Source organism: Protomyctophum parallelum, assembly GCF_964188405.1.
Source record: "Protomyctophum parallelum genome assembly, chromosome: 8".
In the NCBI taxonomy this organism is placed as follows: Eukaryota; Metazoa; Chordata; class Actinopteri; order Myctophiformes; family Myctophidae; genus Protomyctophum; species Protomyctophum parallelum.
In genome coordinates, this window is record NC_139703.1 from 47,074,710 (window position 1) to 47,102,693 (window position 27,984).

Genomic DNA, 27,984 nt, shown 5'->3' on the forward strand with positions numbered 1-27,984 from the left:
AAATAGTCTGTGGCGTGGGGAAATATTGATTTATACATTTATTTCAGTTGTCTATGGCTTCCTAACAGAAACAGAAGTCTCTTCTTTACGTGACGCCAGTTCCTCTTTGACCACAACAAGGACCCACGACGTCCAACAACCTTTACACTGAACGGCTCACTGTCAGCTGCTTCTTAGCAGCACTATACTGTAGCTAGCTGGCTCAAAAAGACAGAGCTCAGTGTGCGTTTGCAGCAACACCAGTTGCAGTCAAACTGTAAGCAAGAGTAAAAAAAAGTGCATCAGGAAGAGACAGAGTCTGTGTCTTCAGCATCAGAGGAACTATACTCATCAGCAGACTCCGTGAGGGCTGGATAGGGCCGCGGCTGGTCCAGGTTCACATAAGTGACCTTCAAGCTGATGTAATGCTCTCCCTCCATGCCCGACAGGATCGTGGAAACAGCTGACACCAGTGTAGCAAAACTGGGCCTCAACTCTGAGTCAGGGTCCCAGCATTGGAGCATGATGGCATACCTGGGGAGAGTGGACACAGAGCCTTAATATATGACTGAATAAAATGGCCACCATTGATAGATTATTGGTGTTTAAGTTAGTACTTTCACAATTAAAACAACAGGATGTACAGTAAAAGAGGAGGTGTGTGTTTTGAATGAAGCTTGATTAAAAGAGGAAGGCTCGGAACTCACTATTAATGCTCGGTGCAAAATGTTTATTTCACAACAGCAGCATTAAAGTTTGAACCTTCTGTCCAATGAAATGGGTTTCTTTTTTGTTTTGTTTTCACAAAACAAAACAAGAAAACTATGTACTGTACATGTAGATGAAACTCTAAACTTTGATCGAAGGAAAGAATGAGTTATTAGTATTAGTTCTTACGAGTCATATTTGTTTGTTTTTCACACATAAAAACTGAACCAAGACATTCTGTTCTTTCTTCACAGTCCTTTCCTGAATGGTTGATGTATTCCCCAGAGCCTCCCAGAGCTCCCAGACTATGGTGTTCATCATTAAAGTTTGTCCAAAAACAGGAAAAGCATGTTGACTTTCACTTTGTGTGTGTGTGTGTGTGTGTGTGTGTGTGCGCGTGTGTGTGTGTGTGTGTGTGTGTGTGTGTGTGTGTGTGTGTGTGTGTGTGTGTGTGTGTGTGTGCATGCGTGCGTGCGTGCCTGCCTGCCTGCCTGACTGCCTGCCTGCGTGCGTGCGTGCCTGCGTGCGCCTGTGTGTGTGTGTGTGTGTGTGTGTGTGTGTGTGTGTGTGTGTGTGTGTGTGTGTGTGTGTGTGTGTGTGTGTGTGTGTGTGTGTGTGTGTGTGTGTGTGTGCGTGTGTGTGTGTGTGTGCGTGTGTGTGTGTGTGTGTGTCAGGTATATGAACATTAACTTCTATATTGTATTGCTTAACCAGGCCAGGATACAAAGTAGTAGCCAATTCACATCTTTACCACTTGTCTTACATTGACCATTTCAACACCCTGTTACTACAAGGACTTTGTGTCGGGACAAGCTTTTTCCTCCTCCCTACCTTGTAGATTGAAACTTCAGCCTATGATATTCATAATAAATAACTTTGCATTCAGAAGCCTCGGTGAGAGTGAGAGGGAAGAATGTACAGTAAGCCTAGGACGGTAGTTAGACCAGCCATGCTTTACGGCTTGGAAACGGTGCCACTGAAGAAAACACTGGAGGCAGAGCTGCAGGTGGTAGAATTGAGGATGCTACAGTACGATTCTCACTATACGACGGAAGGACATGATCATACATTAATACATTAGAGAGTTGGCCCAGGTTAGAGGGTTTGGGGATAAAACAAGAGAGGCGAGGGTTGAGATGTTTTGCACATGTGAAAAGGAGGGATGAGGGGTACAATGGGATAAGGATGCTGAAGAGGAAGGCCAAAGAGGAGGTTTATGGATGCGGTGAGAGATGACATGCAGGTGGCAGGAGTCCGACGAAAACGTAGAAAACAGAACCAAATTGATCATCGGCTGTGGCGACTGGCGACCCCAATTAAATGGGAATTTGCCGAAAGAAGAAGCTGAGCATATACTGTAGATATGTCAGACCGGCGGAGACCGCTAATTAAAATGAACACAGATTTAGATAAGTCTAAGAATGGAAGGTACTCAGAGTAACCAGCAAACTGCAAATATAAAATTATATTTTCCAATGTTTTGGATAATGTTCAATTTGAATTGGATTTGATGAAAGTTTCTATTTGAGTTTTGTATATCGGCAATTCTTTTTAAATGTTTCGGTTGTTTCATATTTCTGTTGGGCTCTATCTATATATAATCACAACTTACAGAGGGGCAGGACAGTATTGCGGCTGTGGAAGTCTCCTCCCCTTCATTAAGAAATGTGTGATGTCATAAGGGTCCACCTCTGGGTAGGGGCTAGCTCCTCTCGTCAGCATCTCCCACATCAGTACCCCGAAGGACCACTGGAATGACAAATTACCTACATATTGAAGCAAACTTAAGAACAACATGCACATTTTTCAACCGCCAAGCACGCTCAGCTCATAGGCTTGAGAAGAAAAAAGACCAGTACCACTAGCAAAATATGCCACAAAGTAATTACAATAACATTGTTTAAATTAAATTATTAGCCTTTCTTTCCATGTTCATGGAATGATGCATTTTATCTGCAACACAAATAATACTACTACTACTAATAATAATAGTTATGCTCACCACATCTGACTTGGATGTAAATTTCTGTGTCTGCAGACTCTCAATGGCCATCCATTTAACAGGTAGCTTTGCCTTCCGATGGTCCTGCACGCTGTAGTACTCCTTATCAAAAACATCTCTGGCCATGCCGAAGTCTGCTACCTTGACTGTATACGACTCATCCAGCCTAAGAACACAACACAGTTAACCCATTCTGACCTCAGATCAGATTCATACGAGGTTTCCGCCGGACGCACACTGGGTCTGATGAACCCATTCTGACCTGAGATCAGATTCGAAAAATGTCAGTCGTTCTTCGATTTTTCAAAAAATAGCAGACCTACAAGCTCGTATCGCGCCACTCGGTGGCGCGATACGAGCTTGTAGATCTGCTATTTTTCCATAGCTAAAGCATAACATGATGCCGACACCAAAATGGGTGCCCGCCTGCCCGGTCAGAATGGGTTAAACCAGTCAGGCTTCGTACACACCTACACAACAAATGTTCGGTACGTGTGCGATGTCTGATTGCTGTTTGATTGCTGCTCCCATTAATTTTCAATGGGAGTCACATGGTTTGACCAAACATTTTTGTTTGATGAGGGGGGAGCAATCAGCAATCAAACACAAATGTTTGATCAAACCATGTGACTCCCATTGGAAAAGCATTGTGGTGGCCCCAAAAAAACAACCAAACATTGCTTGATTGGTGTTTGGTACGTGTGAATGAGGCCTTAGGCATCATGATTCATGAATCAATCCGAGGAGTCCATGGAAAATAAATGAAGAGATATAGGCCAAAACGTGAAGCGAGCTGTTAAATCAACACCAAGAGGCTGATTTGAAAGGTTTGGGGTGGTGGTTCTTCCTCATTAGTGTGTGCGCAAAGTGTCATGGCAATCAGACACTGCTTAATGATTTGTGGCATTTTGACACTGGACAAAGAGGGGCGGAAACATTTCCAGGTACTATGTGAATAAAGGCTAATTTATACTCGTGCGACGACGCCAGTGGCAGTGAATTAATTGCTGACTCGACCTCCTCAGATGGCCTCCTCCCAGGTGACTCACATGCAGTTTCGTGCTGCGAGGTCCCTGTGCACAAATTTCTTCTGAGCCAAGTACTCCATTCCCTTGGCGACCTGCAGCCCAAAGCCAATCAGGTCCTTCACAGTGGGGTTCTGAAAGAAAGTCATACAAGGAGAGGTGCTAAATTAGGTCCACTGGAAATTGTTCACAATGCATGCCAAATTGTAGGCAGATGGTTGATCATAAATCTGTAAACAAATCATTAACTGTAGTTAATGACCATACCACCGGTACTGCATATTTAGCCCAATGATTTGACAAGTAATGCTTTAATTTACTTACAACTGACAACAATTTTCCTAATTGTTTTAAGGCGGACTCTGCAGGAGGCTAACTGTTTATCGACAGATGGTTTGTGTGACTCTGTGTGTGTGTGTGTGTGTGTGTGTGTGTGTGTGTGTGTGTGTGTGTGTGTGTGTGTGTGTGTGTGTGTGTGTGTGTGTGCTAATATTTCTAACAGCTGGGCCGTTCAGCACAAAATGTCTTGTGTACACTGCCAGTAGTAATTAGTACTTCCAATGAAGTCTCTACATGTTGATTTCAGTACTGAAATGAATGGAAGCCAGCTGCTTCCTCCAAAATCTAAATAAGTACAGCATGCTTTGTCTGCAATGTAAAGTAAACTGTACCATGACTCATAGTCAATGGCCTAAATATGCAGTATCACTGGTATGGTCATTTAAACACATCCATGCCATCAAAAAGCTTTGTTTTAAGGTATCCTAAAGTTGAATATTAACATAATGCATACAGAACCACCTGAGAAGTCTGGACACTTTGAAATTGGCATTTATTTTCCAAAATGTGAAAAAAGTTAAGAATAATATTTGACCCTGAAGAGCCGAAACACGTTGGTCGTTTTTTAACCTGTCTTTTTGCTGATGCCATTATTATAAAGGCTTTTTAAACTTCATGGAAACAGAGTGCCTTGCATTTGTTATATATTTATTATATATTATATTATCGAACCCTCTCCTAAGAGCACCTGTTTTCTGAGATACCACACAGACCACACAGCGCTTCTTCTTTGTATTCATTCTTAAGAATAATATTCTTTGGAAATGGTCTGAAATAATACACATAATACATGATTTGAACATGCACTGTACATGATACATCATTATCAGACATGGACAGGCATTATCAGAGAATAAGGTATGCTTTACCTTATTTTTTACCCTTTCCCAAAGCATATTCTTTACTTTTTGACATTTTGGAGACGACAATTTGGGGGGAAATAATAATATTGAGGGACCAGACTTCTCACATACTCTTCAGGTTGCCAACATAACTCCTGGCAAGTGGCAATGTCCCTGCATCTCACCCGCTTCTCGCAGCGAATGAAGTGACGGAGGTCCCCGTGCTTCATGTACGGCAGAACCACTAGAGGGAGCCCTTCCTGAGGCAGCAGGATGCCCAGCAGCGAAAGCACGTTGCTGTGATGGAAACCCTTCATTATGATGCCCTCCTTCAGAAACTGCTCCACTTCTTCCACATCCGTTATTCCTTGGACCACACACACATATAGAAGGGGATTGGCAAAGAGAACAAACGAAAGGCAGAGAGAGAGAGAGGGGGAGAGATATACAGCAGTGGACCATCAGCTCAGTGTTCCTTGAGGGTGTTCTAAATCTAAATGGACCCTCACAGTTCTGTAACTCTGAGAGTGTACAATAATAATAATAAATAATAGTAATAATAATAATAATAATAATAATACACACACACACACACACACACACATACATTATATAGTGTTAAATACTATATAGTCATTTTACAAAAACAGTCAGAAACACAATGAAAACAACCAAATCAACAGTTTAGATTGGCCTTAGAATCCAAGATAAGATTACTTTATTTATACTTCTATGGAAAATTATGTTTGTCCATTAGCCAACATCAATAACTCTCCGGAACAACGCTCGATAATGAACATATTTACCTACCCCCTGGTTACAGGGGCGTCATTTGGGCCTCTAGGGTGTTGCCATGGCAACACCCTAGCGATTTCATAAAATAAATAAAAAAGTCAATGATGCTTTTTTTTTTTTTTTTTTGGTCAGGAGTAGGGGTGGGTCCCGAATCTCGGTACCAAGTATGTACCGAACCGAACGTGCCTGGGTACCGGGTACCCATTACAATAATTCAATTTCGGTTCTCTCTATCGGTTCCCACAGACACGCGGTCACACGCTATTTATTTATTTCTTCCCTTAATAGATGCGCAGGGAACAGAGCTGATCTACAAGCCTACACCGCGTTGCATCAGCGACGAGTTGTGGGCTTGTGGCTTGCAGAGGCGGAGCCATCTCTCTGCATGAAGTTAGTTGTTGAGGAGTAGAGACAGAGAGACGCGCTGTGCCTGGCACTGAGGCGACATCATTATTAAAGTTTCTTAAACGTAATTTTCAAGTAAAGTTTATGGGAGGAAACTTTTAAGAGGGGACAGGAATCTTGCGCCTTGTCTGAGTCTTCACTGCGCAGCATTGAATCAACATGAGACAAGGAGAGAAAGCGTCGGTGCACTCACTTCGAGTGCGCACCCGTGTGTGTGTGTGTGTGTGTGTGTGTGTGTGTGTGTGTGATCACGGCGTAGGGTCAGATACCCAGTCTAACTTCGAGAGGTGGCGAAAAAACAACAAAAGATAGCCTACTTTGGGCAGCCCGTGTGCATGCACATTTCTGTTAGTACAGTAGCAAACCAAGCCGCCTTTGTTTTCAATGATCCCCCATTGACACGCTGCCCCTTCCCCTTCATTAGCGATGCTAATTTACACAGTCAATCGTGTGTGTTGCTCTCAGATCTCAGACATGCTTTTATTTGTTATTGGTAATAAGAGAAGTAGCCTGTGTCCAAAACCGTTCCAAAACCGTTAGTAACACTATTGCCCTGGGTAAATACAGAATCGATATTATATAGATACATTTAAAATAATCACTATATTATCCACAAATGGCTCAATAAAGGAGAAGATGATATACTATTCATTATACATGTCTTTAGTTTACAGTATACACTCTGCTCTGACATGCCATGCAGACTGTGCACCACATGATATTTTTTTCTAGATTTCTGACTTTGTGTTGCAGTGATGTGTTGCAGTGATGTTTATGTTGTGTAGTCTCTCAGGCATATTTGTTGTCATTGTCAGTAGTAGTAAGAGGTAACTGTAGTATCCACAAATGGCTCAACTGTTAAAGGAAAGGATGTTGGTCTACTCTATTCATCTGTCTTAAAGCAAAGTCTTTGTAATAAAAGCTTTGTGAAAAACAATTGACCTTAAGTTTATACCATTAATTTTTTTACTATATTATCCACAAATGGCTCAACTGAATGAGGAGGAAGAGGATGTCACACTATTTATTCATTACATGTCTTAAATTGACATTGAGCTTTTTTGTTAAACATTTGACCTCTTTTATATCATTTTGGAACCGAAATAGGGAACCGTTAAGAACCGGAATCAATAAGCAGAACCGGAATCGGTACCGGACTCGGAAAAATCCTAACGATACCCATCCCTAGTCAGGAGTGCCCTTTTCCTTTTTGCGTGCTTAAATAAACATCCATATTTTGAAAAGGCTTATGTTGTCTCAAGCCCTTTGCGCACATTGACACGTTACAATTTAGCCTTTAGACCCGCAAGAAACCGCAAAAAAGTAAGAAAAAACCCGATAAAAACCCGAAAAAATGCACGCGCGCTGCGCGCGCGTGCATGACCGTTCGCCCCCGCAACACCCTAGCTTTTGGTCTAATTACGCCACTGCCTGGTTATATTGGATCTTGTGCCCTAAGAAGGATTTACTCACTGTTCAATGACTTTACAGCACAGTGGATTTCTCTGTTGTTGTGGTCTGTGAAGTAGCCATGATAAACCGTACCAAAATGACCTAGAGAGATGAGAGAGACAAAGGTGGAGACAGAGTAATGCCTAATTTATCCTCCGTCGTATGGTGTGACATGTTGTGAGTTTCTACTGCAGATTGGCTATTTTTAGAGCAGGAAGCCGAAGTATAAAATCATTCTTATGATTAAAATAAGAAATATCCTAGATATGATTTTCCACTGTGACTCTAACAGATGCACACACAGTGATGTAGAGTACCCTTCCCTATGATGACTCTAACGGATGCACACACAGTGATGTAGAGTACCCTTCCCTATGATGACTCTAACGGATGCACACACAGTGATGTAGAGTACCCTTCCCTATGATGACTAACGGATGCACACACAGTGATGCAAGTACCCTTCCCTATGATGACTCTAACAGATGCACACACAGTGATGTAGAGTACCCTTCCCTATGATGACTCTAACGGATGCACACACAGTGATGTAGAGTACCCTTCCCTATGATGACTCTAACGGATGCACACACAGTGATGCAAGTACCCTTCCCTATGATGACTCTAACGGATGCACACACAGTGATGCAAGTACCCTTCCCTATGATGACTCTAACGGATGCACACACAGTGATGTAGAGTACCCTTCCCTATGATGACTCTAACGGATGCACACACAGTGATGTAGAGTACCCTTCCCTATGATGACTAACGGATGCACACACAGTGATGTAGAGTACCCTTCCCTATGATGACTAACGGATGCACACACAGTGATGTAGAGTACCCTTCCCTATGATGACTCTAACGGATGCACACACAGTGATGTAGAGTACCCTTCCCTATGATGACTCTAACGGATGCACACACAGTGATGTAGAGTACCCTTCCCTATGATGACTAACGGATGCACACACAGTGATGTAGAGTACCCTTCCCTATGATGACTCTAACGGATGCACACACAGTGATGTAGAGTACCCTTCCCTATGATGACTCTAACGGATGCACACACAGTGATGTAGAGTACCCTTCCCTATGATGACTCTAACGGATGCACACACAGTGATGTAGAGTACCCTTCCCTATGATGACTCTAACGGATGCACACACAGTGATGTAGAGTACCCTTCCCTATGATGACTAACGGATGCACACACAGTGATGTAGAGTACCCTTCCCTATGATGACTCTAACAGATGCACACACAGTGATGTAGAGTACCCTTCCCTATGATGACTCTAACAGATGCACACACAGTGATGTAGAGTACCCTTCCCTATGATGACTCTAACGGATGCACACACAGTGATGTAGAGTACCCTTCCCTATGATGACTCTAACGGATGCACACACAGTGATGTAGAGTACCCTTCCCTATGATGACTAACGGATGCACACACAGTGATGTAGAGTACCCTTCCCTATGATGACTAACGGATGCACACACAGTGATGTAGAGTACCCTTCCCTATGATGACTCTAACGGATGCACACACAGTGATGTAGAGTACCCTTCCCTATGATGACTCTAACGGATGCACACACAGTGATGTAGAGTACCCTTCCCTATGATGACTAACGGATGCACACACAGTGATGTAGAGTACCCTTCCCTATGATGACTAACGGATGCACACACAGTGATGTAGAGTACCCTTCCCTATGATGACTCTAACGGATGCACACACAGTGATGTAGAGTACCCTTCCCTATGATGACTCTAACGGATGCACACACAGTGATGTAGAGTACCCTTCCCTATGATGACTAACGGATGCACACACAGTGATGTAGAGTACCCTTCCCTATGATGACTCTAACGGATGCACACACAGTGATGTAGAGTACCCTTCCCTATGATGACTCTAACGGATGCACACACAGTGATGTAGAGTACCCTTCCCTATGATGACTCTAACAGATGCACACACAGTGATGTAGAGTACCCTTCCCTATGATGACTCTAACGGATGCACACACAGTGATGTAGAGTACCCTTCCCTATGATGACTAACGGATGCACACACAGTGATGTAGAGTACCCTTCCCTATGATGACTCTAACGGATGCACACACAGTGATGTAGAGTACCCTTCCCTATGATGACTCTAACGGATGCACACACAGTGATGTAGAGTACCCTTCCCTATGATGACTCTAACGGATGCACACACAGTGATGTAGAGTACCCTTCCCTATGATGACTCTAACGGATGCACACACAGTGATGTAGAGTACCCTTCCCTATGATGACTCTAACGGATGCACACACAGTGATGTAGAGTACCCTTCCCTATGATGACTCTAACAGATGCACACACAGTGATGTAGAGTACCCTTCCCTATGACGACTAACGGATGCACACACAGTGATGTAGAGTACCCTTCCCTATGATGACTCTAACGGATGCACACACAGTGATGTAGAGTACCCTTCCCTATGATGACTAACGGATGCACACACAGTGATGTAGAGTACCCTTCCCTATGATGACTAACGGATGCACACACAGTGATGTAGAGTACCCTTCCCTATGATGACTAACGGATGCACACACAGTGATGTAGAGTACCCTTCCCTATGATGACTCTAACGGATGCACACACAGTGATGTAGAGTACCCTTCCCTATGATGACTAACGGATGCACACACAGTGATGTAGAGTACCCTTCCCTATGATGACTCTAACGGATGCACACACAGTGATGTAGAGTACCCTTCCCTATGATGACTCTAACGGATGCACACACAGTGATGTAGAGTACCCTTCCCTATGATGACTCTAACGGATGCACACACAGTGATGTAGAGTACCCTTCCCTATGATGACTCTAACGGATGCACACACAGTGATGTAGAGTACCCTTCCCTATGATGACTCTAACGGATGCACACACAGTGATGTAGAGTACCCTTCCCTATGATGACTCTAACAGATGCACACACAGTGATGTAGAGTACCCTTCCCTATGATGACTCTAACGGATGCACACACAGTGATGTAGAGTACCCTTCCCTATGATGACTAACGGATGCACACACAGTGATGTAGAGTACCCTTCCCTATGATGACTCTAACGGATGCACACACAGTGATGTAGAGTACCCTTCCCTATGATGACTCTAACGGATGCACACACAGTGATGTAGAGTACCCTTCCCTATGATGACTCTAACGGATGCACACACAGTGATGTAGAGTACCCTTCCCTATGATGACTCTAACGGATGCACACACAGTGATGTAGAGTACCCTTCCCTATGATGACTCTAACGGATGCACACACAGTGATGTAGAGTACCCTTCCCTATGATGACTCTAACAGATGCACACACAGTGATGTAGAGTACCCTTCCCTATGACGACTAACGGATGCACACACAGTGATGTAGAGTACCCTTCCCTATGATGACTCTAACGGATGCACACACAGTGATGTAGAGTACCCTTCCCTATGATGACTAACGGATGCACACACAGTGATGTAGAGTACCCTTCCCTATGATGACTAACGGATGCACACACAGTGATGTAGAGTACCCTTCCCTATGATGACTAACGGATGCACACACAGTGATGTAGAGTACCCTTCCCTATGATGACTCTAACGGATGCACACACAGTGATGTAGAGTACCCTTCCCTATGATGACTCTAACGGATGCACACACAGTGATGTAGAGTACCCTTCCCTATGATGACTCTAACGGATGCACACACAGTGATGTAGAGTACCCTTCCCTATGATGACTCTAACGGATGCACACACAGTGATGTAGAGTACCCTTCCCTATGATGACTCTAACGGATGCACACACAGTGATGTAGAGTACCCTTCCCTATGATGACTCTAACGGATGCACACACAGTGATGTAGAGTACCCTTCCCTATGACGACTAACGGATGCACACACAGTGATGTAGAGTACCCTTCCCTATGACGACTAACGGATGCACACACAGTGATGTAGAGTACCCTTCCCTATGATGACTCTAACGGATGCACACACAGTGATGTAGAGTACCCTTCCCTATGATGCGATGGTGTTGAACGATGAGCATCTCCGCAGGGATGAGAACGTCTTTCACCTCCTCCAGCAGCTCAGGCCTGAAGCTGGAGATGGAGATCTTCTCTGGGGGCATGAGTGGGGTGAGGGTGGGGTCCATGCTGCCTACAGCATAGGCCAGGCAGGGAAACACCACAGGGCCAGCCAGCAGAGGGGAAGGATTCCGAGATGCTGCTAGAAGTGGTCAAACAATAATTACAATTGATTAATTTATGGACAGAAAAATAATGCCAGTTCCATTTTACTGTAATTTTATAGTCAAATGTAATTGTATAGAATAGATGAATAAATAATCAGCTGATAAATCTCTACTAACCCTAACTGCTATTATATTTTAGACAGGAAACACTTGTGTCAAAGTATATTAACCATTTATCGCAACAAATGGAATACAGTTAAACTTGGCGTTAAAGGCTCCGCTTTGGAAGATATTCTCTGAATTTTGTCAAAGCAGCATGCTAAGCAAAATCAGACAACGTTAGCAATAACCCCCATGGGTATACAAGACCAAGCATATATCAAGACAGTTAATGAGATTAACTTGAATCGTGCAAACTTGAAACATACAATTTGAATGCATTTTAATGTTAAAGCCATAGAACATTGAATCAGATTAGAGCTATGGAACATTTAATTCTAGATTACGTCACAGCCATGCACACAAGAATTTCAGTTCAACATTCAGTTTACACGTTTTCGGTTTGAGCAATACATTAGATTGACATTGATATTTAGCTTGAATCAGTATTTGAGCCTATGCCAGTCTCTGATCAAAAGGTAGAGGCTGGGGTGATCATATAGGCAAGCTTGACAGCAGCAGCAGCAGTGTCTGAAGCAATGGAAGCAGAGCTATTGTGTAGCAGAGAGCCGTATTTAAACGGACCGCCTTGTTGAGGGAATGAGGCATGTTTTTATCTTACTGTACCTCTCCTGTAGTCCCCAACAGGCGACAGCTCGACACTGTTTGTACCAGTGTGGTTCGGGTTATGAGCCATTCGGGATTCTATCATGGAGGCTAAAAAAACATTTCACAACACCTTTCAAAGATCACCCATAAAAAAAACATATTGTACAAGCCATGATACAACATGTGTGTAAGCAGAAAGATTTGTGAAATCAACCTAATCTCCCAACCACTGACGAAAACATTCTTCTCAGGTCAATGTCCGAGCTGTACGAAAGAAGAAGCCTACCTTTCTTCTTCTTTCTCAAGTGCTTCATGAAAACAAAGGCCAACACAGCACCAGCCACCAACGCAGCCAGGATGCCCAGAACAATGCCCACCATGTAGTGGTTACTGACTCTCACTACCGTGCCTACGTTGTGGACCTGCCCATTGATGGAGATCTGGAGAAAAACGGAAGCCAACAAGCTTCATCATATTGTTGTGTGCATAAAGTTTTAATTTGTATATAAGTGGTTGCACGAGGTGTCATTCATGCTTGCTACTTGGAGACTAGACAAATGAAGCTAACTAACTGCTCTCCAATCTGAGAGCTTTTGAGCCCAACTTTTTATTTGGAGCAAGTGATTATTCAATCAGTCAGTGCCATGTGCTGAAAAGTACATCATTTGTGCAAAATGTAGTATCCCCACTTTCTTACAGAACACAAGCTTAACCCCTACCTTTTGTCTAGAGATTGTTAAAGATTAAAGAACAAAGACAGCTGTTGATGCCCCTGCATCTGATCGAGACCCACGTCAAGGTATTCTACAGCTTGAGTGAGTCTATATGCTGCCCCCTACATACAAACATATGCCAGTCTGTCTGTCAATAACTGAATGACTGCCCTGACCAACCTTCACGGGCAGCCCTTCACTTGGGATGGTCATGTTTTTGGGTATCCTGCAGGTGATCTCATTGTCCAGGACTTTGGCATCACAGTCAACTCCTGCCACGGTCATGATAATAGTCATACAGGAGCTCACAAGGTTAAGCTTTTGATGCTGTGTATGGAGAAAGGCATCATAATTGAGAAATGGTAAATATAAATAGTTTTGTTTATTTTAAACTCAGCTTAAAAAGTACAACCTTCGGGTGACAGAACAGTCCTTACATGTAGTGACACCTCATCAAACCCGGGGTACAGTTTTAATACATGGCCATCTGCCTCAAATGGTATGGGCTCGCCGTAAGGGTGGTAAGAAAACTCTCCATTCCAGAGTCCCACTGCCCCATCCATGTCAAAGGAGAGCTGTCCCTCTTCTGTCTCGTCCCTGGGTAACATGGGAGTGATACACTCCATCCTTGTGGGCAATGACTTGCCTTTGCACTCCTGGAACAAAAAAAAGGACTGCACATGAACCTTTAACTGAACTGCTAGGGTATTATAGACTTTAATTTAAAAAAGTTACACAGTATGTTAGTTAAGCCTCGTCTTAATTTATTTTTATTATTTTGTATTGTTGGGTTATTTTATCCCACAATTTTGTAACCCATTTTTCACCCCTGTGTCAATTATCTAATGTGATACTGGGCTCTACACACCCTCCGCCAACCTGGGGAGAGCAACAGACTTGAACTGGTTGGACTTAGCGCGTGGAAGGAACACGTTATTCCAACCAGTTCCTTTCCCCTCCATCAGGCGCCCATCAGGCTGGCCAGGGGGGGGGGGGGGGGGGGGGGGGCAGTTTAGAGACCAGGATTACTGCATGTTTTTTGTGAGGGTACCTACCTACCTACCCTAGGGCCTAAGGGACACGGGGAGAACATGCTAACTCCACACAGCCCTTTCACCAACCGCGTGTGCCAACTGTGCCACCGTGCCCCCGTATTTTGTTTTGTTAATAATTATTGTTTCAAATCTAGTTTGCTGATTACCGTAGACAGACTAATAATCAATCTGACTAGTGACATCAATGACAATGGCATGTGGGTTGTGGGCTGCAAGTGGAGAGCCACAGGGCAGTGCTCTGATGCAGCTGTTATTGTACAAATGTAGTTAACTGATCGACTGTCAGGTATTAAAAGAGCCCATTTTTCTTACTTTTGTCTAACAGCTGACAGGTAAGACCAGGGCCATGACATTATACAACAGCGGTGCACAAACTGCAGCCCACCCTCCCACAATTTGTGATTCATTGCATCTGGCCAGTGAATTAATTGGTCACCTACAGAGCATCAATTGCATGAGAGAGAGAGATTGAAAGGAAGTGCCGCGTCCTTTTTCACTGGCCCTTGCATTGGCTTGACTTTTGTCCAGAATGGCGCCTCATATTTGTCAATCAAAACCAGTAACAGAGGCTATGCACATGCCATCTTTACCAAGCTACAACAAGCTGCATTTTCATTAGAGAAAGAGTTATTCCGAATATTCTTTTGGCTGACTCAGGCCTCAAAGTGTCTATCCACAGAGAAACCATAAAATCTCCACTAAAGGACTAAGACATTTTGGAATATCTGTTCTCCACTGGTGGTGAACAGTGGAGTCAGTCCCCCCCCAATGTGATGTGAAGAATTGCACATGATGCTAAATTTGGCCCATTAACCCCACCACCAACCCTTTTCGTTTTGTCTTAGTACATTTTTGTCTTTATCTGCAGGTTGTGGGAAAAACTGTCCTGATATGGAGTGTCGGCCATTGTGTTAATGGTTAACCAATCAAATAACCAATAAATAGTAGCATGTAAATCTCAACAAATAAAAGTGTTTGGACCCACAAAGCCTCGCTCAAATAGAGACTCTGCAAGCGAATATAGGAGGGGTCCCGATCCTGACAACCTTTGCTGCGTGTCTCCCCCCCCCCCCCCCCCATCTCACTCCATTTCCTGTCTCAACCTACTGTATATCTATCAATAAAAGGCAACAAACTACAAAAATATCGTATAATTTTTTTTTTATGAGATTCCCTCGTTCGCTCGCATCGCTGGCAGTGCGGATGAGGTGTAAAAACCTCAATATAGTATTACAAAACAAATACAGCACAGGTGTCTCTCTGTGGGCAACCACAAACAATTCCTACTACACAGTACTGACAACCAGATATGATCAATACAATAGGTAAATAGTCAAAAGAAATGAGTAAATATTATACCCTGTTCACTGGTTTCAGGTGACTCTCGTTGGGGTTAAAGCGTAAAATGGTCCGGTAAACAGAGTCCAGGTTCTTCCCTTCGATCACAATCTTCGAACCTCTGAAGTTCACAGAGAGACATACAAAATAACTCATTTTGTAACTCAAGTACACTCACGTGAGTGTGGATGCGTCTTGCATGCATAAGAGAAAGACTACTGTATGGTATGCATGTGTGACTGCATGTGATGGAATTCTACAGAAATGCATGAATGATTTCACCATACTGTATGGCTATGATGAAGGTGTCATTTGCCTACCTGTCAAAGCTACAATCCGGCAGCACAGCTGTGATCTCAGGGTTTTCTTTGTAGTAGAACACCTTGGTAGTGAGGACTGGTGATTTGTCAATAAAGACACTCAGGGGTACATCCCTGACCTCAGAAATAGGCTGGGACAGACAGATGATGGATGACACGTTGCCCTTAGGGGCCGAGACACTGTAGAGTGGAAAGTGGACAACATATATTGTCATGGCTGTTTTCATGCTTTATTATTCATTCATTGTATTAATTAATATAAATACAAAATATGTATGTGCCTACACTAGTGTATATATATACTGTTACTGTATGTGCATATGATCGCTGTCAAAGAAATAGTAAATTTCACTACTTTTGCACAACACTGTCATACAACAAAGTATAAAATAGGGCTGGGCGGTTAGATGATGACCAATAGAATTAATTTATGAAAAAAATATAAGTTGTCTGTGGCAGACGGGCAGACAAATTATTCCAGTAAGTACGGAGCCCGACATAAACGTAAATTGCCATTGATAGGCAACAGCGAAGTAAGATTATGCCCATATGGAGATTTGCACTCAAGTGCAAATCTCTGTTGTTAGACAAAGGTATATGTTGTGTGTGTGACAGAGAGAGGGTGAGAGAGAGGAAGAGAGGGAGAGGTATAGAGATGGAGAGAGGGGGATGTAAACAGGGAGAGGGAGAAAGCCTATTTCCCCACACAATAACCCAGAGAGGGAGAGATGGGGGGAAGAGCCTATTTCACCCACGCAATAACCCCAGGCAATGCTGGGTGTCAAACCTCAACAAAATGATCTATGTATACATGTATACAGTAGTACGCAATAACATGTATTGCCATAAAAGACTATCATTTGTTCATGTGTCATCATTTCTGCAATAGAAATCTCTGAGGTAGGACAGCATTGCATGCCTGAGTTTGCCAATGTCATAATTACTCTACACATGCTGAAACAAGTATTAGCAACTGGCAATACCAAATATTCCTAGTTGCTGTGACACACTCTCAGAAGAAATGTATGCCTACTGTTCATTATACTCTACCCATCTAGCAGATAGAGTTGTTGGTTGGTCAGAGTTTGAGTCTAAGAAGTTCTGGATGTAAAAAGTAGAATGCAAGTTGTACAGTACCTCTTTATTGGACAGGGCTCTCCATTGAGGGTTACCTTCCTAGCCGTGCCGGCATCCAGATGAGGCCCTGTAACAGTGATCAGTGTACCCCCTACACGAGGTCCATAGTTGGGCTGAATTTCTGTGATGTTGGGAATCTGGAAGGAATGTTTACTTTTTAAGTTTAAGTGTAAAAAGGCTATATAAATAAACCAATATCTAGTAATGACAAACATAAAAAAGGGTATAGAATATTGTCATACTGTATAATAAGGGGGATGCATCATCAAAACATTACCACAAATGTGAACCCCTGCATCTCTGCCTTCCCATCAATAGAGTAGCGTCCCTCCACCTTGCCCTCATGCACTTCCACTGTAATGTTGACAGGTCTGGACAGCTCAATGGCCCCAGAACGAATCTTACACACCAAGCTAAGGAGTGGCACAATAAAAAACAAATCAGCATGTGAGCAGAAAATGTATACCTACCTGTATACGCCACAAGCTGATTTCAAGATCATTAAAGCATTAAGAAACAAAACGCCTTCTTCTCTACTATTAGAAACACACACATGGGCGGAGAGGAGCGAAAACATAATCTCCACCTCCGGCCATTCCGGTCTGACAAATTATTTTTTACACACCATGCAGTATGCATGCAGTGCAACCTATAATAACTAAAGAGTGAGCATCATGCAGATACTTACTGTGTGTTGTTGCTCTTTGATGACAGTACAACACAGGGTGTTATTCCTAATCGGACCTGATGGGTTCTGTAGGTGATAGCAGGCCTGGAAGGAGACTGGAACTCCCAGCCACACACCGTTAGCTCTGTTTGGCCATCAGGGGGTGCGGTTCTTGGGGAGAACTGTATAGATACAAAATATATATATATACATACTATATAAGATAGCCCATCCCATAAACTGCTGCCGTGGGGAGGGCTTTCAGTCTGAATAATGAAGTGAAACAAAAAGGAAAGTTCAGTGTCAGGCTACTACATCTGACCTCAAACTCTTAGATCTCCATATATGGATATATTTCAAAACCTGTTCTGACATTCCATATGTCCATCCTTCCTTGTCTCCCTTTTGACTTATACCTGTCCATTCAAGTTTCAAACTCTAGACAGGCCTGCCTCAAAGTTATTAGTGCAGCCGCGCCCAGCAGTCGGCGAAAACTAGAGTTCTCAACAGGCCCACCTGTCCATTCAAACTCTAGACAGGCCTGCCCCAAAGTTATTAGTGCAGCCGTGCCCAGCAGCCGGCGAAAAGAGAGTTCTCAACAGTCTCGAAAATTAAGGCCCGGCCCTATCTGGGCCCTCATCAAACCCTGTACACTCAAGATAATGTCCCCACTACGACCCTTAGTCTAGATCTCCATAATACTGTATGGAGCTGACCTGTTCGGACATTCCATTTCCATATGTTGATCTGACCTCATCAAACCCTGTACACTCAAGACATGCTCCTTATATGTATGGCCAGTACAGAATTCATTCCATGTTGATCTGACCCCCCATGCAAAAGTGCCAGCGCTTGCCCAGCAGTCTGCCGTCAACGAGGCGGATGCATATATTATATTATATTATATTATACAAATACAGTAAGAGCAAAATGTGAATGTGGTCAACAGGAATACTGTGGTATAGATCTTACCCCACTGATGCCTGGTGGACAGGACTCGTTTCTCCAGCCATTGTGACACTCACTCTCCCAGGAACATTCACCAGAGCACCAGCCACAGCCCATGAACTCAGGGGCTGTCAGACACGTGACGCAGGTGAGGAAGTGTTGACAGCCTGGCCCTCTTTGAGGCACCTGGATCATCTGGAACCAAGAAACAACACATTCTTATCATGATGTTCTGCGTTGTGAGCTTGTAGATCCTGTAAGGCCTGCTGTTTCCATACTGTACCTTATCTCCAACCACAAAGAGAAGATATTCAGAGGAGTACACAGCCGAAATGGAGGATACTCTTTGGTTCTTTGCCAAAGAGTAATTGGCGAAGATAATAGGGCTTGATCGTCTCAACACATACTGCCAAAACAAACACAACAGAGAGTCAATAACATTGACAGCTGACAATTAAAAGTGACAGCTGTAACATTCGTCTTTCCATATCTTATTCCTTTCATAAAAGATCTATGTCTTTGTAGGTGCATTTGTGCATACACATATACACAGATATAATTGATGTCCAGCTTTTGGTGTGTGTGCACAAACTTGGTCCTACACAAACATTAAAATGCCGGAAAATGAATTTTGAGTCTTTGTGTAAACACAAACATTGCGTAACACAAACAATGATGACAAAGGTGAGGACGCATATTGTTATTGGCCGAAATAAAACATAAACACATTGTAGCTGGTTGTGTATCTCGTTAAACGTTTGTCCATTCCTGCACCTGCAGCAGACGTCCAGTGGAGGTGCCGATGTGGGCCACGGTCTTGTTCTCTATGGTGGTGACCAACAGGGAGGTTAGGAGGATATCATTCATCTGTCTGTTGAACAGGTCCACTCTGTAACAGGGTTTGGAAACCATGGTGGGCTGGTCCCGGCATGTAGCGTTGTTCTCTGAACTGAACTGGACATAAATAGATGATGTGAAATAAAAGGTATTGAAAAAAAGAGCTCCCTTTTTGTTTGTGTCACTGCAAAATCTACAAGCATTACTCCAAAAGCTGCTTGACAACTATTGATTACACATAATAATCGTGTAACCCTTACATTACATGTTCTAGATTTCCATAAAATATAGTGTGAAAGGTAACAGAGCAACTGGTTTTGACTTTGTCAACTGGCTGTGCTGCAGTGTAATGTACGATGTACATATGTATGTTCTCATGTTCTGAATGAACAGAGGTGAATGTAGAGTTTACTCTACGACACCACAGGACCATGAGACCCAAGGGAAGCCGACACACATAAATTATCCTTTACATCACATCTTTATTTGTGATAATGCAATGACAGACCCAGATCCAGGCATCTTGTCAGATCATTCCTGACAAAGATTCACACCTTCCTTTCAGTTATTCAAATCGACATGACTCATCTCTTGTTCCAGCACCTGCGACTTGGATAATAATTGAATTATCTACAAAAACATTTGCAGAATGTGCCACCACAGCCTCCAGGCACCGCCCTACACATAAAGTTCTATATAGAGCCTGAAGCACAACCTGAATCTGCTGACATATTTATCGCCTTATAGCTTAGATATAGAATAGGGTATAGTTTATGTCTTCATCATGTACACAAATTGTACACAAAAAACACATGTCTTTGTATCAAACTAATATGTTAGTATTGAAAAGAAACAACTGTCATATCACAAACTATGTGTGCTCTCAACATCTTCCGTTAAAATAAAGCGGTATCCAACAAACATATTTAAATCGGGTCATCAGAAATACTCTCATTTAACAGTTCTTGAGATACACAGGGGACACTCACAGAGGACTAAATGACTAAAAGGCTTACTTCACCAAGATGTTGTGCATTTATAGAAAAATGTGTACATGCACACATGCAGAACTTTGGCAGATATTTATAGTTAGAATTATTATAATTAATCAAATAAATAATATATATTAAAATATGCATCCTCCACCTCTTGAGCAGTTTTATTTTGAGGACAACATTTAACATTGTTGATTCTATTAGCAATGTAATATTGACTGTTGTCACTCACGTTCCCTGGGGGGCAAAAACATGTTGTGAATTCTGTTTCCTGATCAAGCCCAAGGAAGATTACAATCAAGCCTCAGTGGTTTCTGTCCTCAGGGGAAATCTAGATGATTAGTTAGCTGAACGGCAAATGCTGTCATTTATGCTGAAGGCTAAGGTTCAAAAGGTCAAGAGAAAGAAGGAGGAAGAGAAGGATAGAAGAGAAAAGTACATTCATAGGCTGTGCTCAGTAAAATAAATCTGATAAAAATAGTTTATATTTCACCATATAATCCCACAAAACCTTTTTCAACAATACTACGACGAACGTATAGAATTGTTCATAACTGTCAACTAACACAGATGGGAAATGGAAACTCTAAGGTTTCTCAACATGAGAAGAGACTGCAGCATTGGCATTTCAGCATAAACCATCTCTTAGAATTGCTCATGTAATTTAACTAGACCAGTGCACTTCGATCTCTACTCGAGGACCATGTGAGTTGTGGACGATGTAAATTGGGAACGATGCAATTTGGGAATACATGCTCAACCCGGTTATGCATTACCAATCCCTTTGTATCCACAACCCACCCCTGCCGACAGATTCAGTAGTGCAACTCAGAATCTGTTCTTGAGAGATTAACTCAAGAATGATGTAAGTCGGGAACGAAACAATTTGGAAATGCAAAGCCAATCAGTGAATTGGCTTTGGTCAGTTTTGGCCTATCAGGGTAGCTGTGGTGGATGGTGAATATGCATGAGGCACAGTTTATAATGCAGCATTTTGTTTTTCAGAATCTGGGAGATGGAACAACCAGGAATTCAGATTCTTGGACATTCTTGTGGCAAGACACAATGCACTGAGACAAGCAGCCAAGCAGAGGTGTTGGTAGCCAGAGTTCACTGCTCCAATTGGAAACTGCACATGCTAAAGTAACACATGTTTTTAATATAATATTACAATTGTTACTACTACTTCCAAACTTCCATCACCTGTAAGAAATAGAACAATAGAAACCAGCATGTTTCAAACCAGAAGAAAATAGTGATCAGAATAGAGAGCATCACTATGTTCTTACTGTAGCCTATACTAGCCTTTCCGAATGGTAACAAGCATCTGTTTAGTTTCTTCTACCATTGAAAATGTACCTAATTATTTCACAAACCGCATCCATCTCCAAACCACAATTTTATGATATAATTCAATACTTAGTTTACTGCCATGTCAACACAGTTGATAGGAATTTGCCTCTTAAAATCTTCAGAAACTTATTGGGTCTCATATTTCAAACTGCCAATCATCCGACCACTGTTAGTAAAAATGTAATGTCCAACCACCCTCTCCCCCATATATATATATATATATATATATATATATATATATATATAATTACCCTCCATTCAATCTGTATCTTACTCATGATAATTCATATTTAACAACTGACCAAACTTATTCCAACACTATACAATAAAACAGGCCAATAGTTAACACAAAACGTAAGAAAATACATTAATTTAAGTCTTTTGTGGTATATGCTGCAACAACAAAGACACACTTTCATAACCTAAAGGAGTGTTCTTTTGTACTCTCTCATCTAACATCATGCATCATCATTATTTAACAGTTAGAAAATGATGGCAACAGACAGGTGGAAAATTGTCCAACAATTGGCCCCTGATTGAATCTTGATAAACTCACAACACGTACTGTACGTTTGATGTGGTTGTTTGCACCGATGTGCTGTTTGTAAATAAACTAAGAGAGACCCTACGAGTGTGCTGTTTGTGAAACAAGCTTCTAAATATCTGAAACACTTTACTTGTACTATTTTGTGGTAAAAGCGCTCAAATGTTATTTTTTCCTGCCTTGATATCCTTACCCCCCTTCCCCTCCCTTCTTCCCTTTCTTTGTTTTCTTGGAGAAATAGCACGATGGGAACTATACGCAAAAACGTATTTACTTGTAAAAAATGTGACAATAAAGCTGAGACATGTTTCACTGAGCTATGTATGTTTTAACATCCAAGTTTATGCATTGTTAAGAGAACATCCTGCTTAAGTAACGGCACCACACCCATATGACAGTCAACATGCCGTCTCATGACAACCGAGTCAGCCCGACTGATATTAGCCCACCTGGCTAATACAGTATATCAGTCTGGGCGATATGTTGGCGATTATTTGACACAATATGAAACCATGAGGAATAATAAAAGTAGATTCAAATGTTGATCCACGATCATTTTAATAAACTGTAGTCAACATGGCTCATTATTATTGGTTAATAAAAAACAAACTCCATAAAATCATCACTGTATCCATAGCTGGGGTACGTACGACTTGAGAGTAATGACAGCAATGTACATTATGAGACCTGGGTACTCAGTAAGGGAAAATATATTGCTAGGGATCGAAGAACGGCAAGATGACGGTACGATGCACCAATGTTGCAGGCTAGGGCTTCAAGATTATTTCTCCCCATAAGTATGGTATGGACTTCCGAACAAACAGGCCCCATCTCAGTTCTGTGCATAATGTAATGTAATATGATGCTCTTGGAACAATGACCAGTAGCCTTTTCTATTTGAGGGGTGCCCAGCTTTGTGTGTACTATTATGTGTACTCCATAGCGATGATTTAATTGGCTGAGGGCTTAAAAAGTGAAGATAAAAAGTGAGGACGCCAAAAGTGATTTGCTGGAATTTGATGATGTATGATGATAACTTCTCACAAGTGTTCTTTTTTTCCTCTGCAAGAGAGGAGCTGTGTAGTATTGTCTATGTATTCTATTATTGTGTATTATGTGTTGTGATTTTTTTGTACCCTGATGTGATGGCTGCTTGTTACAAAATAAATTTTCGCAAGGACAATAAAGCATCTGTCTATGTCTGATTTGAATTGATTTGTATTGAGTTGACTATGTGACTCACCTCATGAGGACAGTTCTCACAGGGCTGGAAGTGACAGAGCCCTCTGGACAGTTGCTCTGTACCAGATTTGCAGCAGTCATCCACACCGGCATCGATGGCTTTGTTTACATGGACCATGGGGAAGGCGCACAAGGCAGAGTCATGCTCCGTCACCCCGTTGTCATCAGTAACAGCAAAAACCCCATAAAGGATGTCACCATTCTCCTCAGCTCCCAACTCCTCTGCCAGTTCCCTGCCTGCCTTGCCAAAGTGGGCTGCCTGAACCACATTGTACACCACATCCTTATAGGGCTCAATTACCACGTTCCTTCTTCTCCGACGCTTTGGTTCAAAGCGGCACTCCAGAATCACCTCGCGATACCTCCTCATCTCCCACTCGTTCCGGGGAAGCCGGCCCAGGCGAGTCTGAAACGGAGAGAATTCCTGGTCGGGGCTCTCCCTCTGGACAGACAGGAAGTAGACAAACTCCTGGGTGAAGAAGCTGTAGACATATTCTATATTGTAGGTTCTCCGCAAGCCTGGAAGAACAGTCAGTCCGCGGACGTCTCTGTAGAACCCGTCTTCTGTCGCCAATGGACGGCGCACCGATATGGACTTTCTGCCATAGCGTTGTGTCACACTGTCATTGACTGTAGCTGCAACAAAAAAGTAGACAGTCTGACCTTCCTCCACCAAGGTCACTTTGGTACCTAAAGGGCTGGCCAGACAGTCGGGGCAGTAAGCAGCAGAGTTTGATTCCTTTCTGAATAAACATTTAGAAGGAAAAGGCGGTTTCCCATCTGTGTTAAGTTGGTGGAAATAGCACACGCCATATTGAGAACTTCCGCAAGAGTATAAATACATGAAGAAGGTATCCAGCAACAACACCTCATTGTCTGTGTTCTCTAATAGGTTTGGATCCTTGTCAGTGTCACATAAATCACATATGTTGCATTCTGGGCTTCCAACAGGTCCAGTGTGAAGCTCCCAAACCTTCTCCAGGCTCCTGTTGACGGCTTCGATCACATTCTGAGAAGCCACATACACCTCCTGATACATTGAGTTGTTGACTATGTTTTGGATGGTGCCACGGGCGTGGAAGAAGGGCATGGTGTAAACAACTGAGAAGTTGACAGAGTTGGGGGCCATTGAAGGACAGTTGGCCACAGCAAAAGCCAGCATAGTATGGAGACAGACACATGTCCCCCATCCTACGGCCCAATGGACCATTTCCACTCTCAGGGGGAAACGGTACAGACAATAATTATGCTACCTCCAAGACCGACACCGGGACAAAACCATCCTTAAGACCTGCAGCCACTGATGATCCTGAGGAGAGATAACAAGAAAATCAGAAGGTCTCCTACAAAATGACTGTATTATTAGTTCATCAGGATTACAATCATTCTAATATAATTGGTGAAATAAATTATTATGTGTCAATACTATTGATTGAATTAAGTGACGATTGCCAGGTCTATCTGAGTCTAAGGATATTGTTGAATGAACAAGGTTGAAATAATAGCTTTCTGCATAATGCAATAATGCTGAAAAACATTTCATATAACATGGCAAGACTCTAGTAGTAGTAGTACTTAGATTAGCCAAATCAGAGAATGATAAAGGGACATGCGTTCATAAAGTGCCTAAGCTTCCATTGACTCACCACAAACAGAGGGGAAATATTTAAATGTACATAATCATGGCAAATGCTCAAGTGATGTGTTGGTATTAAAGGTTTTATGACATTCATTTTCATTTATTTTTCTTTTTCTTTTAGGTTTTATGACCTCAATTACTGTACACCCAAAAAACCTGAACTTTGAACATTCAGTGGATTTTCTGTGGTCTGAAGTTTTCTTTGGGTTTTTTTGGGCCTTTTGAGCTACAATGAAAACAGGCAACACAGTGAAACAGTGACATCTGCTGGCAAATCCCATTGACATATATGGGATTTGCAGTAAATGATGTCACTTACTGCCGGCAAATCAGAGCACCTGTTTGAGCCAGAAAACCCCAGATCACAGAAAATCTACTGAATGTTAAAAGTTCATGTTTTTTGGGTGCAATTGAGATTAGAAAACCTAAAAAAAACAAGAACAATTCCAAAACCTTTTTTTTTATGTCACAATCCCTTTAAGCAACATAGTATCGTGTATGAAGTGGTATTGTGGCTCCCTGCACAGTCTAGAATATCATCCATAACTGTCTGCCCGTGTTTTAGCAATTCCAGATGTTAATGTGTTACCCTTAATCTGCCTGTTTCTATTTCTGCCAAAGTGAGTCAAGGAAAAGGAAAGTGCTAGTCATCTATCTAGTCATTGTCCACCATTCTGTCACACACACATGTAGTGGTGGGAAATGACTTGATCTATGGTTATATAACTAATATTAGGCGCTGCCCTATCCACTTTTATTTAAACAATCCATCTTGGTCAGACTCATAACACATAACAGGAACCAAAATGAACTGTGTTCTAAAATCTGTGCATTGTGTTAGCACTATACAGAAGCTACTGGGTAGATCATTGACTATACACATCACAGTTAGGTTGCATTCAAGGGGCCCTGTCCTTTCTACTCTGCATTCTAGTCACAACCACTACGTGCCTTTCTGGTGAAAAGATGCACACGCACTGATGGTCATACACTCTGAATCGCCTCTTCAGTCAGGAGAAGAATCAACTGCTTTGATGTACGTGTACGTGTCACATCATATATTTAATCAATGATCTGAATGATGAATAGAAAAGGGGTTTTAAATGGAACTGGATTTTTATGTAAACATGACAAAACTTTTCACTCTATATGAGCAGTCTTGCAAGATAGCGAAAGAAAAGAAAGAAAGTGTCTTGAATCAATAATTCATAGAATCCGACCAATGGCGTGTTACATTTTAACATTTGCAGTTGCATGTCAAACCAATTCAAGGTTAGAGTTTAAAAGCAGCACGGACATGGGTACACATATTAATGGCACTGATTGACTTTCTTCATGTTCAAGGTTAATAAAGCTTAGTTTGAAACGTTTCAAAGTGATTTTCCATTCATTATCCTATTGTGCTATTTACAGCATGCAAGTAGTTTGGACATTTAACACTGAAGTTCACTTTTATAATGGCAAATAGCCTAGCTGCCTAGTTTTAGCAATAGACCAGTTCTATCAAATTACTTCCCAGATTTTCTCACTGATTCAGTTTTGCAATAAATGCTAAATGATCTAGCCCTTTTTTCTTTTTGCCTTTATTGATAGATACACAGTAAGTTGACAGGAAATGGGGAGAGAGATAGGGGGAAGACACGGGGATCAGGACTCGAACCCGCAACACACTGTCAGACTGGATTACCAGCCTATACTTGGACCGCTAGGCAGTCCCAGGCCCCTGCATGCTTTTTAATCAAATTAATTGAGATTATGTGACATCCAGGAAATTGTTAGTTACCACTGTCCACACCACCACTAAAGACTAAGAGAATGTTGGATTTTCTTTATTAGTATGTTCTTTATTTGATGATTATGGTGATACTGCATGTTGTTGATGGTGATGATTATATTATCTGTTTTTTTATGTGTCTTTCATCTTCAAAGAGACTAGTCTGTGTAGAGTCATATCTAACAGTTGGATAAGTTTGAACGCAGTTGAGTGCAGTATTTATGGAATTGGAAACTATGAATGATAGGCTAATAATGTAATATCACTGTCAGTACTGTGCACGTTATTCTAACTGTCGCCACTCGCCAGGATAAAGCTGCCCTGAACGGATACAGCATACAGGGCAACAATTACAGCACATAACTGTATTTAGCATATAAGCAGCACTTTCATGTACACATTTGAACTATTCATAAACTACAGTTTTTAGACAGCTCATAAATTATTTGGCACATGTGCCAAATAATTGCTGTACAGCACAGCCTAATGCAAACGAAGCACGTATATGGCAATTGCTTGTGACACACGCGGCATAGTAGACTATTAAGTGTTGCTTACCTGTACAGGTCAACGGGATAGTATGCCTACTTAATTTATCCAGTGCAAGGTCGATTTGGTTGTAGAATCGTGTAAATTAGGTCGGATTTTCTATCTAGGACATAAACTAAAATATCACCAGTGTTTGAAATGAGCGTATACTCATCTCTTCTCTCAGTCTCAGGTCTAACTTCAACTGTACCTTGGAAGTCGCATTCGCATCTCTGGCTGGTCAGCGTGACTGCATGGTGCTCCTTTGCTCCTCCCCATGGCGTATTTCCGCATGTTTTCTCAAGTTC

At 42.2% G+C, this 27,984-nt stretch overlaps 1 protein-coding gene across 3 annotated transcripts; it reads right to left on the reverse strand.

The window, feature by feature from the left end:
* Nucleotides 1-27,950, reverse strand: mst1rb (macrophage stimulating 1 receptor b). Of its 3 annotated transcripts, none has more exons than XM_083770705.1 (21): nucleotides 27,888-27,950; nucleotides 23,737-25,044; nucleotides 19,539-19,718; nucleotides 19,048-19,170; nucleotides 18,789-18,959; nucleotides 17,838-17,998; nucleotides 17,427-17,562; nucleotides 17,150-17,286; nucleotides 16,013-16,192; nucleotides 15,714-15,813; nucleotides 13,737-13,955; nucleotides 13,480-13,626; nucleotides 12,873-13,026; nucleotides 12,605-12,694; nucleotides 11,623-11,853; nucleotides 7,569-7,649; nucleotides 5,081-5,262; nucleotides 3,739-3,848; nucleotides 2,690-2,855; nucleotides 2,300-2,436; nucleotides 1-513 (listed from the first exon to the last, which is right to left on the reverse strand). In XM_083770705.1, exons 2-21 carry the CDS (start codon nucleotides 24,943-24,945, stop codon nucleotides 282-284), a joined length of 4,146 nt encoding a protein of 1,381 aa, XP_083626831.1. In that variant the 5' UTR covers nucleotides 24,946-25,044; nucleotides 27,888-27,950; the 3' UTR covers nucleotides 1-281. The 3 variants fall into 3 exon arrangements, with proteins under 3 accessions (XP_083626831.1, XP_083626832.1, XP_083626830.1); XM_083770706.1 differs by having other exon boundaries at nucleotides 11,638-11,853; nucleotides 27,707-27,891; XM_083770704.1 differs by having other exon boundaries at nucleotides 27,707-27,891.
* Nucleotides 27,951-27,984: the final 34 nt, after the last annotated feature.